The sequence below is a fragment of the Bolinopsis microptera genome, chromosome 2 (assembly GCF_026151205.1).
Source record: "Bolinopsis microptera isolate Bmic1 chromosome 2, MBARI_Bmic_1.0, whole genome shotgun sequence".
In the NCBI taxonomy this organism is placed as follows: Eukaryota; Metazoa; Ctenophora; class Tentaculata; order Lobata; family Bolinopsidae; genus Bolinopsis; species Bolinopsis microptera.
The window spans coordinates 22,072,327-22,084,796 of NC_087073.1; the positions used below are offsets into that span (position 1 = coordinate 22,072,327).

The following is a 12,470-nucleotide window of genomic DNA, read 5'->3' on the forward strand; positions in this document are numbered from 1 at the left end:
AGTTTAGGACTAATGTTTGGGGTTTAAACAGGATGGAAATTAAGAGATAGTTTTTTGTGGTTTTTACCAATATCTGTAATTTATTAATTTTACCAATTTTGTGCCAATTTTGCGTCATTTTTCTTTATAAATTTTATCTACCACGCTGACAGTGAAACAATTTTATCGTATTCCAATTTCTGATCGACTTTCATGATATTCTCTAATAATGACCTTTTTATAAATTTTTGAATCTCTTTGACTGAGTTTTATGATTGATTTTATCTGACTAATTTATTTCTTTTTTGTAGGCTCTAGCGATGTATTAAACGAAGTTTCCAAGCCAAATTTGTGTGTTTCCCTTCGTGTCCAAAATCAATCAATATAATGAATATCAATAATCACTGAATCGCAGTCTCTTTCTTTTATTAATTTTTATTAAAACATTTAAAGTTGTCTAAAATATTAAAATTTCAAATATCAAAAGTCGAATTTTTTTTTCTTTTTCTATCACATCCCGATAAAACACCATGTTAAGATAGTGTTTTGTACCGTAGAACCATTCAAGCCCACAACAAGTTTAGATGTTCTTATTAACAGCAAACAGGAGAACGACGAGGAAATTTAAGCTGACTTTCAGGGCTGCTGCATCAGAGTAGTTTTGGTTGTCTCCCTGTTCATCTTCTTCTGAAGGGGAAATTTAATTTAGTAAAAGATACCTTCATTCTAGAAAGATATCGGCATGATCTATTTTTTAGGGCTTTGACTTATTATTGCAAGGCCACGAACAGACACAAATCTTACATTCATATTTAGAAACTATAAACAAGTAATTACAACTATTCGATTATCTTAGTTCGCTTAACTCCTGTACGTTAAACTGTTAATTTGTCCTTCAGTGTTCAAAAATTTAATTGAATGGGTAAGATAATATCGAATGCAACCGACAAAATACTGGTACTGCAAAATTATTCTTCTTCCTTATGGACGATTCTTCTATTCATAGGTGGAACCTGATATAATAAAGTTTTTTGGACACAGTAGAAAATAGAGTGTCCGACAAAGTTTACCAAATCTTGCCTTATAGGTTGCTCTTTAACCAATGATGTTTTATGATTGTTAGATTGATCTAATTAATAATCTACTGCATTTTAGATAAGGAATACTATACTGTTAACTTAAACTATAGGCAGCTATTATAGTTAACAGATTCACAAAAATGTAAAGTTGTAACATTATAGTGCATAACAACAATAAAGTTTCTTTGTTGAGAACTTCTGAACATGCTTGGTTAATATTTCTGTATGCGTACCAATAACCTTAACTTCCAATGAACATGTCCATTAATAAAAATAGAAAGTCCTGGCTACCCGCCAGTTTTGCACCAAACTACCGACAAGCCCCCCTCCACCCATCGATGAACATCATAACTTATTTGGTATATCTACTCGACTGAAAAATTGTCTTTGGCGAGTATGATCCGTGTTTCCAGTGTCAGATGTAGCAATGTCATAATATTATGTTGCAAACAGTAAATTTAATAATTAAGAATAACCAAGAAACACGCTAGGAACAATGACAATCAGAATATTTGTTCATGGTAATGTTGAATAAAGCTAGCTGGCACGATGTTCCCCCTAATAACAATGAATATTTTTAAAACATAGAAATATAATTTGGAACATTACAGTATTAGTAACGTTATTCAAATCTCAAACAGAAAAAAGTATATTTCAAAGCTTTGTGTTTTGATCATATTTAACAGATATTTTAAGTACGGAAGAACGAGCTCTTATAATGGATGTAGTTATGACCACTATACTAGTCTATCTGATGTAAATAAAAACTAATGAACGAAAACATAAATATTGTCAAGAAGATTCTCGAACTTTATCAGAATATGTAGTTGGTGGAACTAATTATTAGTACTACTCAAGTACTGGAACGCCATTAACGTGCAATTGTTCATGTGTAAAGTAATGCAATGATTTATGTACCCAATGTTACTCTCGATGATTACAATTTTCTGATTATGTCAACAACAAAATTTGTCAATTGAACGGTAGTTTTATTCGTCTATTGAAATTTATCAATTCATGTCAATTAAATTTAACAGCTGTTACCTTAAAGGGTGGTAAATGGTAATGCGATGCTAAAATGTGTCACATGTCCTTCCAAACACTATCTAAATTTAATTCTTGATGTGTTAGATTTGCAGTACATCCAGTTCGGATATCGTTTGAGGCATGAAATTCCCAAAGATACAGACTTGTATTTATTAAGTTATTATCTAGCTGTGTCTACAGCTGTCACGTAATGTCATCACCACTATATGGTGCTGTCACTATATAGTGTGTTTTGCACACTATATGGTGAAAAATATCAGCTGTCATTACAAAGTGCTTGTCACTATATAGTGTTGTCACTATATAGTGCGATTACCATTAAATTCATATATAATGACATTGAACTGTCGTGGCAAAGCAGAATTTGTTCGAAATCACGAATGAGCAAAATTATCACCTTTCACGCGTGCAAACTTTAAGCGAACGTTGCGTGCGCATCCAATCTTGAATAACCTTAAATTGTTGCATATTCGTAATTTATGTATAGTTTAATAAGCATGCAAAGTTTCAAAGTATTTCAAGAAGAACTGTAATCACAACGGCACTCCAAAGTTGACAGAAAATGGTGAAAACAGCAATTTTCAGTGATTTTAGCAATTTTATATCAATTTGGACGTGTCGCAACTTTTCGATTTTCAACTTCAAAACTAGCCTAATGCACAAATTAGACCTACAGGAGGCAGAACTGAGCTCCACAACCCAAGGCAACACCAGAGAATACTCAATCGCAAAATTGGCCTTTTATAAATATCTCCGGGATTTCGACGCGGGATCATATTATCACTCAGCCCGGCCCGCTGTTAGATAAACATCTCAAGGTGATATCATCCCGCCCCGGAAATTTGTATAAACCCGGCCCGCTTTTTAGTCGTAACTGATGTTTATCATTCAATTCTCCGACTTACAATAATCAATGATACTGCTGATTTAAGAACTCGATAATAGTAGAACAGTTAGACGCGCGATCACGTGGGCGCGTCACGTGCGTACCACGTGCCACCAATAGCATACGCCGAGTCTATACCACGTGACACGAAAGCGCACCACGTGATATGAAACATCGTAACCGTCCACTTCTTTTACACGCAAATTCCTGGGAACGTTGCCAAAGCAGCTAATTCTAAAGTATAAATCCCTTGTCGAAATCGCCGGAGATAATTATAATCCATAAACACTTCACGCTCAGGGCTAAATAAATGTAATCCCTCAGCTGGCGCTTCGGGATTACATATTAACACAAAACTCGTGCGCTGCGCGCACTCGTATGTGTTTATCAGATCATCCCGCTAGCGCGGGATGATCTGTTATATAAACCCTTTGCGTGGCGGGTTTATGTTATTATAAAATTTTCTTCAAAAAAGCAATATAACTTCAATAGCAAATATACTTAATCTTATGAAGGAGCAAGCTAGGAAAACTTTACGGTAGATTTTCAGAATGCTTGAACAATTATTGAACTTCAAAGTCTCCTCAAATTTTGAATAAAATTATTCCTTAACAATAAGGAGGCCTCTATAGTCTATACGGCCGTATAGAGGCCGTATAGAGGCCGTATAGAGGCCGTATAGAGGCCGTATAGAGGCCGTATAGAGGCCGTATAGAGGCCGTATAGAGGCCGTATAGAGGCCGTATAGAGGCCGTATAGAGGCCGTATAGAGGCCGTATAGAGGCCGTATGGAGGCCATAGATTAGATGTTTTGTGTGGCCGTTTAGAGGCCATATAAAAGCCATGTAATATTTCTTTTAAGTGGCCGTATAGTGGCCGTATAAAGGCCGTAAAGTGGCCGTATAGAGGCCATATAGAGGCCAAACCTTATCGCCCAATTTCCTGTGTGGAACATGGAATACATTATTATGACGTCACTTTATGCATGTTTCATGCTTCCAAATTACTTTTTTACTACAACTCACAATATACCAACTACTAAATGTTATTGTTATATCAGGATGTACAATTAGGAAATGAATTTACAATATAAAACAACTTACCTGGGGACCCCAGGCTATTATGTTCATAAACTTAAAGATTCGGCGGAATGACAGGCTGAGCGCCGCCCAGTAAAAAACAACAAGAGAAATTACATATTCCTTGCAAATGAATCCAAAATATGATAATGATTAATAACCCAGCCGGCAAAGTTAGATGGATAAACGTTGGAAATGGAATAAGGGTGGAAAATACACTTTCCAACGTTGGTTTTGAACGTTGTTTTAAAGTTAGGTAAACCTTGCATCACCAACATTGAAAATGTTATTTTTAACCAACGTTGACCATTAAACGTTCCAGAACGTTTTATTTACAATCTAAATCCAACGTTAAAACGCAGTTTAATTTTCAACGTTGAATAAAGCAACCTTGATCAACGTTAAAGCATAAACGTTTCGCAACGTTAAAAAGAAAACCGTTAACCAACGTTAGCTATTTAACGTTTAAGAATGTTTTATATGTAATTTACATATAACGCTAAAATATAGTTGAATTTTTACGTTGCTTATATGTAGTTAACAAAATAACCTCAATTTAACGTAAAGGCATACACTTTTCGCAACGTTAAAAAAGAGAACCTTTAATAAATTAACCAACGTTAGCTATTTAACGTTTAAGAACGTTTTTCTTGTTGATGTCAGTATTTCAGTCCATGTTTATTTGCTTACATTACTGCATTTCTAAGATAAAAATAAATTTAAGGATGAACCATTCGGTCCCTCAAATTTTTAGGAAACAACAACTTACTCCAAGTGCAGTCACTTTCTTGTGTTCCTGCTCCAGAGGCTACCCCTTTTCCAGTTGGACAGGCAGTGCAGGTAGGATCTGAGTTTGCTGCTGCACTCCATTCATCTGCCGGACAGTCTGTACAGCCGGTTGTCTGATCCAGAAACTGGCCCTCAACACAATCGTCTGCAAGTATAGTCGAGTTTAGTCAAGTATTAGTTGCAAGTTTCGCCGCTGGCAAGCAGCTTAAGATTCGAAGTACCCTTTTAGAATTTAGGGATGGTTCGCTTTTATTTGAATATTGGATAGGTGTCAAAGTGTGAGCGGGTGTTCACGTACATACATACAATAGTTGCATTTCATTCACAGGAATTCCTTTCGAGCATCTGTGATGGGACATCATAAACGTATAATAATATCAATTTTACAATTACTAAACTTTGCTTGTTGACATCAGTATTTTAGTTTATGTTTATTCGCTTACATTATTGCATTTCTAAGATAAAAATAAATTTAAGGATGAACCATTCGGTCCCTCAAATTTTTAGGAAACAACAACTTACTCCAAGTGCAGTCACTTTCTTGTGTTCCTGCTCCAGAGGCTACCCCTTTTCCAGTTGGACAGGCAGTGCAGGTAGGATCTGAGTTTGCTGCTGCACTCCATTCATCTGCCGGACAGTCTGTACAGCCGGTTGTCTGATCCAGAAACTGGCCCTCAACACAATCGTCTGCAAGTATAGTCGAGTTTAGTCAAGTATTAGTTGCAAGTTTCGCCGCTGGCAAGCAGCTTAAGATTCGAAGTACCCTTTTAGAATTTAGGGATGGTTCGCTTTTATTTGAATATTGGATAGGTGTCAAAGTGTGAGCGGGTGTTCACGTACATACATACAATAGTTGCATTTCATTCACAGGAATTCCTTTCGAGCATCTGTGATGGGACATCATAAACGTATAATAATATCAATTTTACAATTACTAAACTTTGCTTGTTGACATCAGTATTTTAGTTTATGTTTATTCGCTTACATTATTGCATTTCTAAGATAAAAATAAATTTAAGGATGAACCATTTGGTCCCTCAAATTTTTAGGAAACAACAACTTACTCCAAGTGCAGTCACTTTCTTGTGTTCCTGCTCCAGAGGCTACCCCTTTTCCAGTTGGACAGGCAGTGCAGGTAGGATCTGAGTTTGCTGCTGCACTCCATTCATCTGCCGGACAGTCTGTACAGCCGGTTGTCTGATCCAGAAACTGGCCCTCAACACAATCGTCTGCAAGTATAGTCGAGTTTAGTCAAGTATTAGTTGCAAGTTTCGCCGCTGGCAAGCAGCTTAAGATTCGAAGTACCCTTTTAGAATTTAGGGATGGTTCGCTTTTATTTGAATATTGGATAGGTGTCAAAGTGTGAGCGGGTGTTCACGTACATACATACAATAGTTGCATTTCATTCACAGGAATTCTTTTCGAGCATCTGTGATGGGACCTCATAAACGTATCATAATATCAATTTTACAATTACTAAACTTTGCTTGTTGACATCAGTATTTTAGTTTATGTTTATTCGCTTACATTATTGCATTTCTAAGATAAAAATAAATTTAAGGATGAACCATTCGGTCCCTCAAATTTTTAGGAAACAACAACTTACTCCAAGTGCAGTCACTTTCTTGTGTTCCTGCTCCAGAGGCTACCCCTTTTCCAGTTGGACAGGCAGTGCAGGTAGGATCTGAGTTTGCTGCTGCACTCCATTCATCTGCCGGACAGTCTGTACAGCCGGTTGTCTGATCCAGAAACTGGCCCTCAACACAATCGTCTGCAAGTATAGTCGAGTTTAGTCAAGTATTAGTTGCAAGTTTCGCCGCTGGCAAGCAGCTTAAGATTCGAAGTACCCTTTTAGAATTTAGGGATGGTTCGCTTTTATTTGAATATTGGATAGGTGTCAAAGTGTGAGCGGGTGTTCACGTACATACATACAATAGTTGCATTTCATTCACAGGAATTCTTTTCGAGCATCTGTGATGGGACCTCATAAACGTATCATAATATCTATTTTACAATAACTAAACTTTGCTTGTTGACGTCAGTATTTCAGTTTATGTTTATTCGCTTACATTATTGCATTTCTAAGATAAAAATAAATTTAAGGATGAACCATTCGGTCCCTCAAATTTTTAGGAAACAACAACTTACTCCAAGTGCAGTCACTTTCTTGTGTTCCTGCTCCAGAGGCTACCCCTTTTCCAGTTGGACAGGCAGTGCAGGTAGGATCTGAGTTTGCTGCTGCACTCCATTCATCTGCCGGACAGTCTGTACAGCCGGTTGTCTGATCCAGAAACTGGCCCTCAACACAATCGTCTGCAAGTATAGTCGAGTTTAGTCAAGTATTAGTTGCAAGTTTCGCCGCTGGCAAGCAGCTTAAGATTCGAAGTACCCTTTTAGAATTTAGGGATGGTTCGCTTTTATTTGAATATTGGATAGGTGTCAAAGTGTGAGCGGGTGTTCACGTACATACATACAATAGTTGCATTTCATTCACAGGAATTCTTTTCGAGCATCTGTGATGGGACCTCATAAACGTATAATAATATCTATTTTACAATAACTAAACTTTGCTTGTTGACGTCAGTATTTCAGTTTATGTTTATTCGCATACGTTATTTGACCAAAACCCATAATCATGGGTAGAGTGGACCGCTGCCAGTGTCTCTCTTTCCCAAACAAAAGAAAATGATATTAAATTGATTGACCGTCTGCAAATGCAAAATGATACCGATAATGAACTCGGTCGCTCGCTTTTCCCATTCATTCACGGCTTAAGAATTGTAATTAAGCTTGTTGAATGGGAAAAGCGAGCGACCGATTTCATTCTCGGTATCATTTTGCATGACAAAACGTCATTAGCTCCTAAACTCTTGGCTCACAAGGGGCTCGGAAACTCATAAATCTTTACTGTGGATTGCACAGTACACAGGAGGACTAGCAGCAGTTTCTTTGCACTATAGTCCTCCTGTGAGTAGTTAAAGAGGTGTAGGCTGTTACCCTCCACACCTAATCTATTACGACCCAGCAAGACTGGACCACGCTCTGTTAGATAGGATACAGCTCCCTGTGCCAGGGTAACCGGTAATCAGAGGGAGAGTTAGCCTTCGTCAAAGCGGAAATTTTTCACGCCCTAACTCCCTTACGCTTTAGGTCATACGCTTTAGTCCTGAGTCTAACTTAGTTCTATCCAGGAGGTTCTCTAAAGATGAAATTTTATTCGAAGAATTCAAGAGCCTAAACTGTGTATGATTCGACTCTCCAAACAAATCTACAATTTCGTATTCCTGTCATCTTTGAAGTTTGACATTGATTTATAATGTTTTAACTTAAAATATACCTTCTGAATAGGGTTTGCACTATCGGTCCAATAATTTTGATCGCCGATAACCAATTACAATTTTGAGATTATCGGCGATAACGATAATTATCGGCGATAAAATTGGGTCATAACAATAAGCTTAGTTTCTGTTGATTTGCATGACTGACATAATCAATTACACTGTCAGGCTATATATTTCCAGTCCTATTATATATTACACCTTTAGTTTATATTATAGGACCTTTGGCTTATATACTGTTACCTTAACTTTGTTATCTGTCAGGATATATTGTTAACTACATGTACTTGTGCTAATCCTTTGAACACTCTTTTACTATACCCAGTGGAGTATCATTGCCTCGGAACACAGGCCGACATTATATCCTCAAAGAATGATTACAGCAATTGAAATTCCTCATCTGGCTAAAGGCCAGAAAATTGCACAGTTTAAGAAAGTTTTCTTAGCGGCTACAGCAACCCTTAAACCTGAACAGCAGCTTGCATGTTTACCAGTTTATATTCACCGGACTGAGGGGGAGAAGCAACTCGCTTTCACCGCATCAGAAGAGGCAGATGTGAAAACAGCGTTTAAGTTCCTTGAAGATCTCATTGATGGCCCACCATGTCAGTTCACCGAAAGCATGACATTTTTCAACTTGCTGCCGGTTAATACTTCGATGGATGGGATACGGTCTTATTTCTTCCAACTGGACGAGTTAGCCAGGCGTGCTAAGATCCCATCTGATGTCTTCATCATGCGGTTTCTATCAAACATACCCGGTGGGAAGAAGCTGTTTGAGTGTAAGAAAGATAAAATTAAAAGCGAACTAGATGCTGCCGGTGTAGCCAGCTTTTTCAAAGACTGTATGGAAAAGTCAAATAACGGAGTAGTTCGCTGTTTATTAGTCTCATGATTGAAATACTGATATCTGGATATTATCCGGTTGGAAGAGACAAGGACAAGTGAAACAAGGAAGTTAGGAGTAAGGGCAAATTTTCGGCGTCAACGCCATCTTCAGGCTAAAATTGTTATAAATGTTAGTATATAATAAATGCTTCTATACTAGTTAAAATGCTAAATTGAAATTACACACACTGAATACAGGTTACATCAAATGGTATTATACATTACATGTGATGTACGTGTACATCACTATTTTCAATGTAATGTATAATACCATTTGATGTAACCTGTATTCAGTGTGTGTAATTTCAATTTAGCATTTTAACTAGTATAGAAGCATTTATTATATACTAACATTTATAACAATTTTAGCCTGAAGATGGCGTTGACGCCGAAAATTTGCCCTTACTCATAACTTCCTTGTTTCACTTGTCCTTGTCTCTTCCAACCGGATAATATCCAGATATCTGTATGGAAAAGCTTCAAAAGAATTCAGCAAGTTCAGAGGCTTCGACTAGTGAAACATTTGCATTTCCGGTAGAGCAAGAAGAGCAGGTACCTCAATGGGCTCGAGAGTTACTGAAGGAGGTGGATCAGCTTCGTTCAAGGTTAGAAGTGACAGATGAGGAGGATACTGAAATGTATGCTGTCCAGTCAGATCGTAAGTTTGAAAAAAAAGACAGACCAGTATGTGATATCTGTAAGAAGACAGGTCACCTTAAAGCAACATGTTATCAAAGAGTCTGTAGCTGTTGTGGTGGAAAAGGACACGATGAGGAGAGTTGCCCCTCCAGGAGAACCTCTAGGAATAAGAAGTTCCCTCCAAAGCGGAACAACCATGACAGAAGATGACTATATGACAGCAAAGTTGAAGGGCAGATTGAGTTAGGTGAGAGCTGGCATCCTAGACAGTTTCTTGTAGACAGTGGGGCAGAAATCTCTATCATTTCGACTAATAAAGTGCTGATTGAAAATGGGAGCAGTACTTCCGTGCAGGGGATTGGGGGTAGACAGTTGATTGGTCCGAAGACACAATACAACATAAGATTCTCCTCTGACAAAAGCCAGAACTACAGGGTATGGCTGCACGAAACTTCTAATGTGGGTTTTCCATTTTTCTTTTAAAGTTTACAACAGAATTCAACTGATACTGCATCACAAGAACAATTTTTGTCAGTTCTGTTGATTTATCAAACTTTCAATAAGCTTTGACATGATTTATTGAATCAATACCAATTTGAAAGTAAAATGTCAGCAATTTGAACATGTGAACAATTCTACAAAATAATAGCATGATTAATTAGGAAACAACAATTTTCACCGTATTTAGAGCTGGACTCTATGCTGTAATGTATACTATGTTGTGAATTATAGAATGTGTTGATTTACAGTTATTATTGTTCATTTTTAACCAGTGTAGTTTTCATTGTGCTATTTCTAGTTGATTATTTGAAGAAAACAAAATTTTACCTCTTGCAAAATTCGAGGTTCATAGTTATTAAAACTTTTGATTCGAAATTTGGATTCAGATATAAGAGGTTTCACAATAAATGACCTCATGATTATGATCAGGAATGTCATCACACGTGGCATGGGAAGTGATTCCAACTCCTCGGGTGGAAAAATCTCCAGCTTCCAGACAACCTCCCCAGACACCAGTACTTCAGAAACCTCGACCAAGGACTCCTCCACAAACCGTTCTCACCAAATCGGATTTGTTGTTCATTAAAGATTTAAACCCTGCTGAAAAATCAAAGATTGCCCTTATGATTCAGCAGGTATGACCACCAGATTTTGGTTTTTCAAAAATATGTCATCACAATTTTGAAGTTGTCATCAGTGTCATGAAATTTATTTGTTGAATTTTCGACTGGGTCTAGACCTGCATTAGAGATTATGTATATATTTAATGCTATAATTCACATTTTCAGATAGTTAAATTAGAACAGACATGTGCTGAGTTGAGGGATGACTTAGAAAATATGACAACTAAATTTGAGAAGTGAGTCACAATGGAAAACCATGATTTCTTATTCTAATTGCGTATTTTTGAGTGACTGACAACTGAACCCAATTGAACCGAGTTGCCACGCAATTAACAGGACTCACCCAATCAGCTAAATTGGGTGCCCGATCAGCATAAATCCTAAAACGACAACTGAACCCAGGTCATTATATTACAAGTGAACCCAAATTTGTGTATATCAGATTTCCAGGCTAGTTTAAGGGCCAGCCTTGGCTCAGATCTCGTGTCTTCTGATGCTTTAGGAGGGCCTATCATGGTTCGGATCTCGTGCCTTGAGGAGCAATAGATCGCATCCTTTTTGGCACGCTTCGTGAACTCGTACGCTTGTTAGTTCAGATCTCGCGATCGAAAGGCACCTGAGACCTTGTCATCTATTAGTACGCTTGTTATACAGCTCGGATTATTGGACCAATACATAAGGAAAGAGATGGTGGTCACAGTATCGAATCAGCAGAAATATTATGATGACTTTGTGTGAGACATTTTAAGTAATAATTATTATAGGGTAAAGATACAGTTAAACTGCGAAGGCACAACACCAAACCAACCCTACTCCACTCCCAAAAACAACCTTCTCCTGGTCGGCCATGTCCCTCATCCTGCACTTGATCCCCGGCCCCGCAGAGGTCACAAGCCCATCGGAGCACAAATGAGCGAGAAACGGGGAAGCCTTAGCTACCGGGCCAAGGACTGCATCACTAGCAGCGAAATACGGATATACCCTCCCTTTTACATGCGTTCAACCGGCACCCGAACCACACGCTGTTTCTTAGACATAACTTCCCACTTACATCAGTGTCTTCTCGCATCAACTGGCATCGGCAAGTGGCGACACTGTGTAGACTCAACCCTGAGCTTGATCAGAATCTTCAGTCACAAACCTGACACCGTTTCGGGGCTTTCACTAGAGCGGCATTTAGAAAACCTGTTTGTCTGTTATTTCTGATGACGATTGGGTTCAGTTGTCGTTTCAAAGTTAATTAGGTAGACTGATCGGGTTTATAGTTGTTTTCCCAAGCTATCCTGTCTAGGAAAAGTCACAATTGGGTTCAGTTGTCTGGTAGCCTTATTTTTATGCATTGATTCACAAGGCCACGTGCCATTCAAGAACAGTTTAATCTGTTGACACTCTTTTGAGTAGGAACTAGAAACCTCGCTGTATTCTGAGACCACTAACACATTCCTTGTCAAATTATACCACATTAAGTTGCACTGTCAAACTGTAAACATACCAATCAACCAAACAGTTCGAGTCAAAACAATTAAACAGTTTTCAAACCGTACATAATTATAATTTACAAATTGAGAACTGATGACGATGAATTGTTTTAAGGTTCATGCGAAATGATGTTATTGAATCAA

General features: G+C 37.8%; 1 protein-coding gene across 2 annotated transcripts in view; it reads right to left on the reverse strand.

The window, feature by feature from the left end:
- Positions 1 to 375: 375 nt before the first annotated feature.
- LOC134811791 (proprotein convertase subtilisin/kexin type 5-like) overlaps positions 376 to 12,470 on the reverse strand; it is a 33,449-nt gene continuing 21,354 nt past the window's right edge. For both annotated transcript variants that reach the window (XM_063818859.1, XM_063818858.1), the window contains 6 exons: positions 7,008 to 7,172; positions 6,466 to 6,630; positions 5,924 to 6,088; positions 5,382 to 5,546; positions 4,840 to 5,004; positions 376 to 666 (listed from right to left, as the gene is read on the reverse strand). In XM_063818859.1, coding sequence (XP_063674929.1) covers positions 560 to 666; positions 4,840 to 5,004; positions 5,382 to 5,546; positions 5,924 to 6,088; positions 6,466 to 6,630; positions 7,008 to 7,172 — 932 coding nt within the window. In that variant the 3' untranslated portion in view covers positions 376 to 559. The remainder of the gene's footprint in view (positions 667 to 4,839; positions 5,005 to 5,381; positions 5,547 to 5,923; positions 6,089 to 6,465; positions 6,631 to 7,007; positions 7,173 to 12,470) is intronic.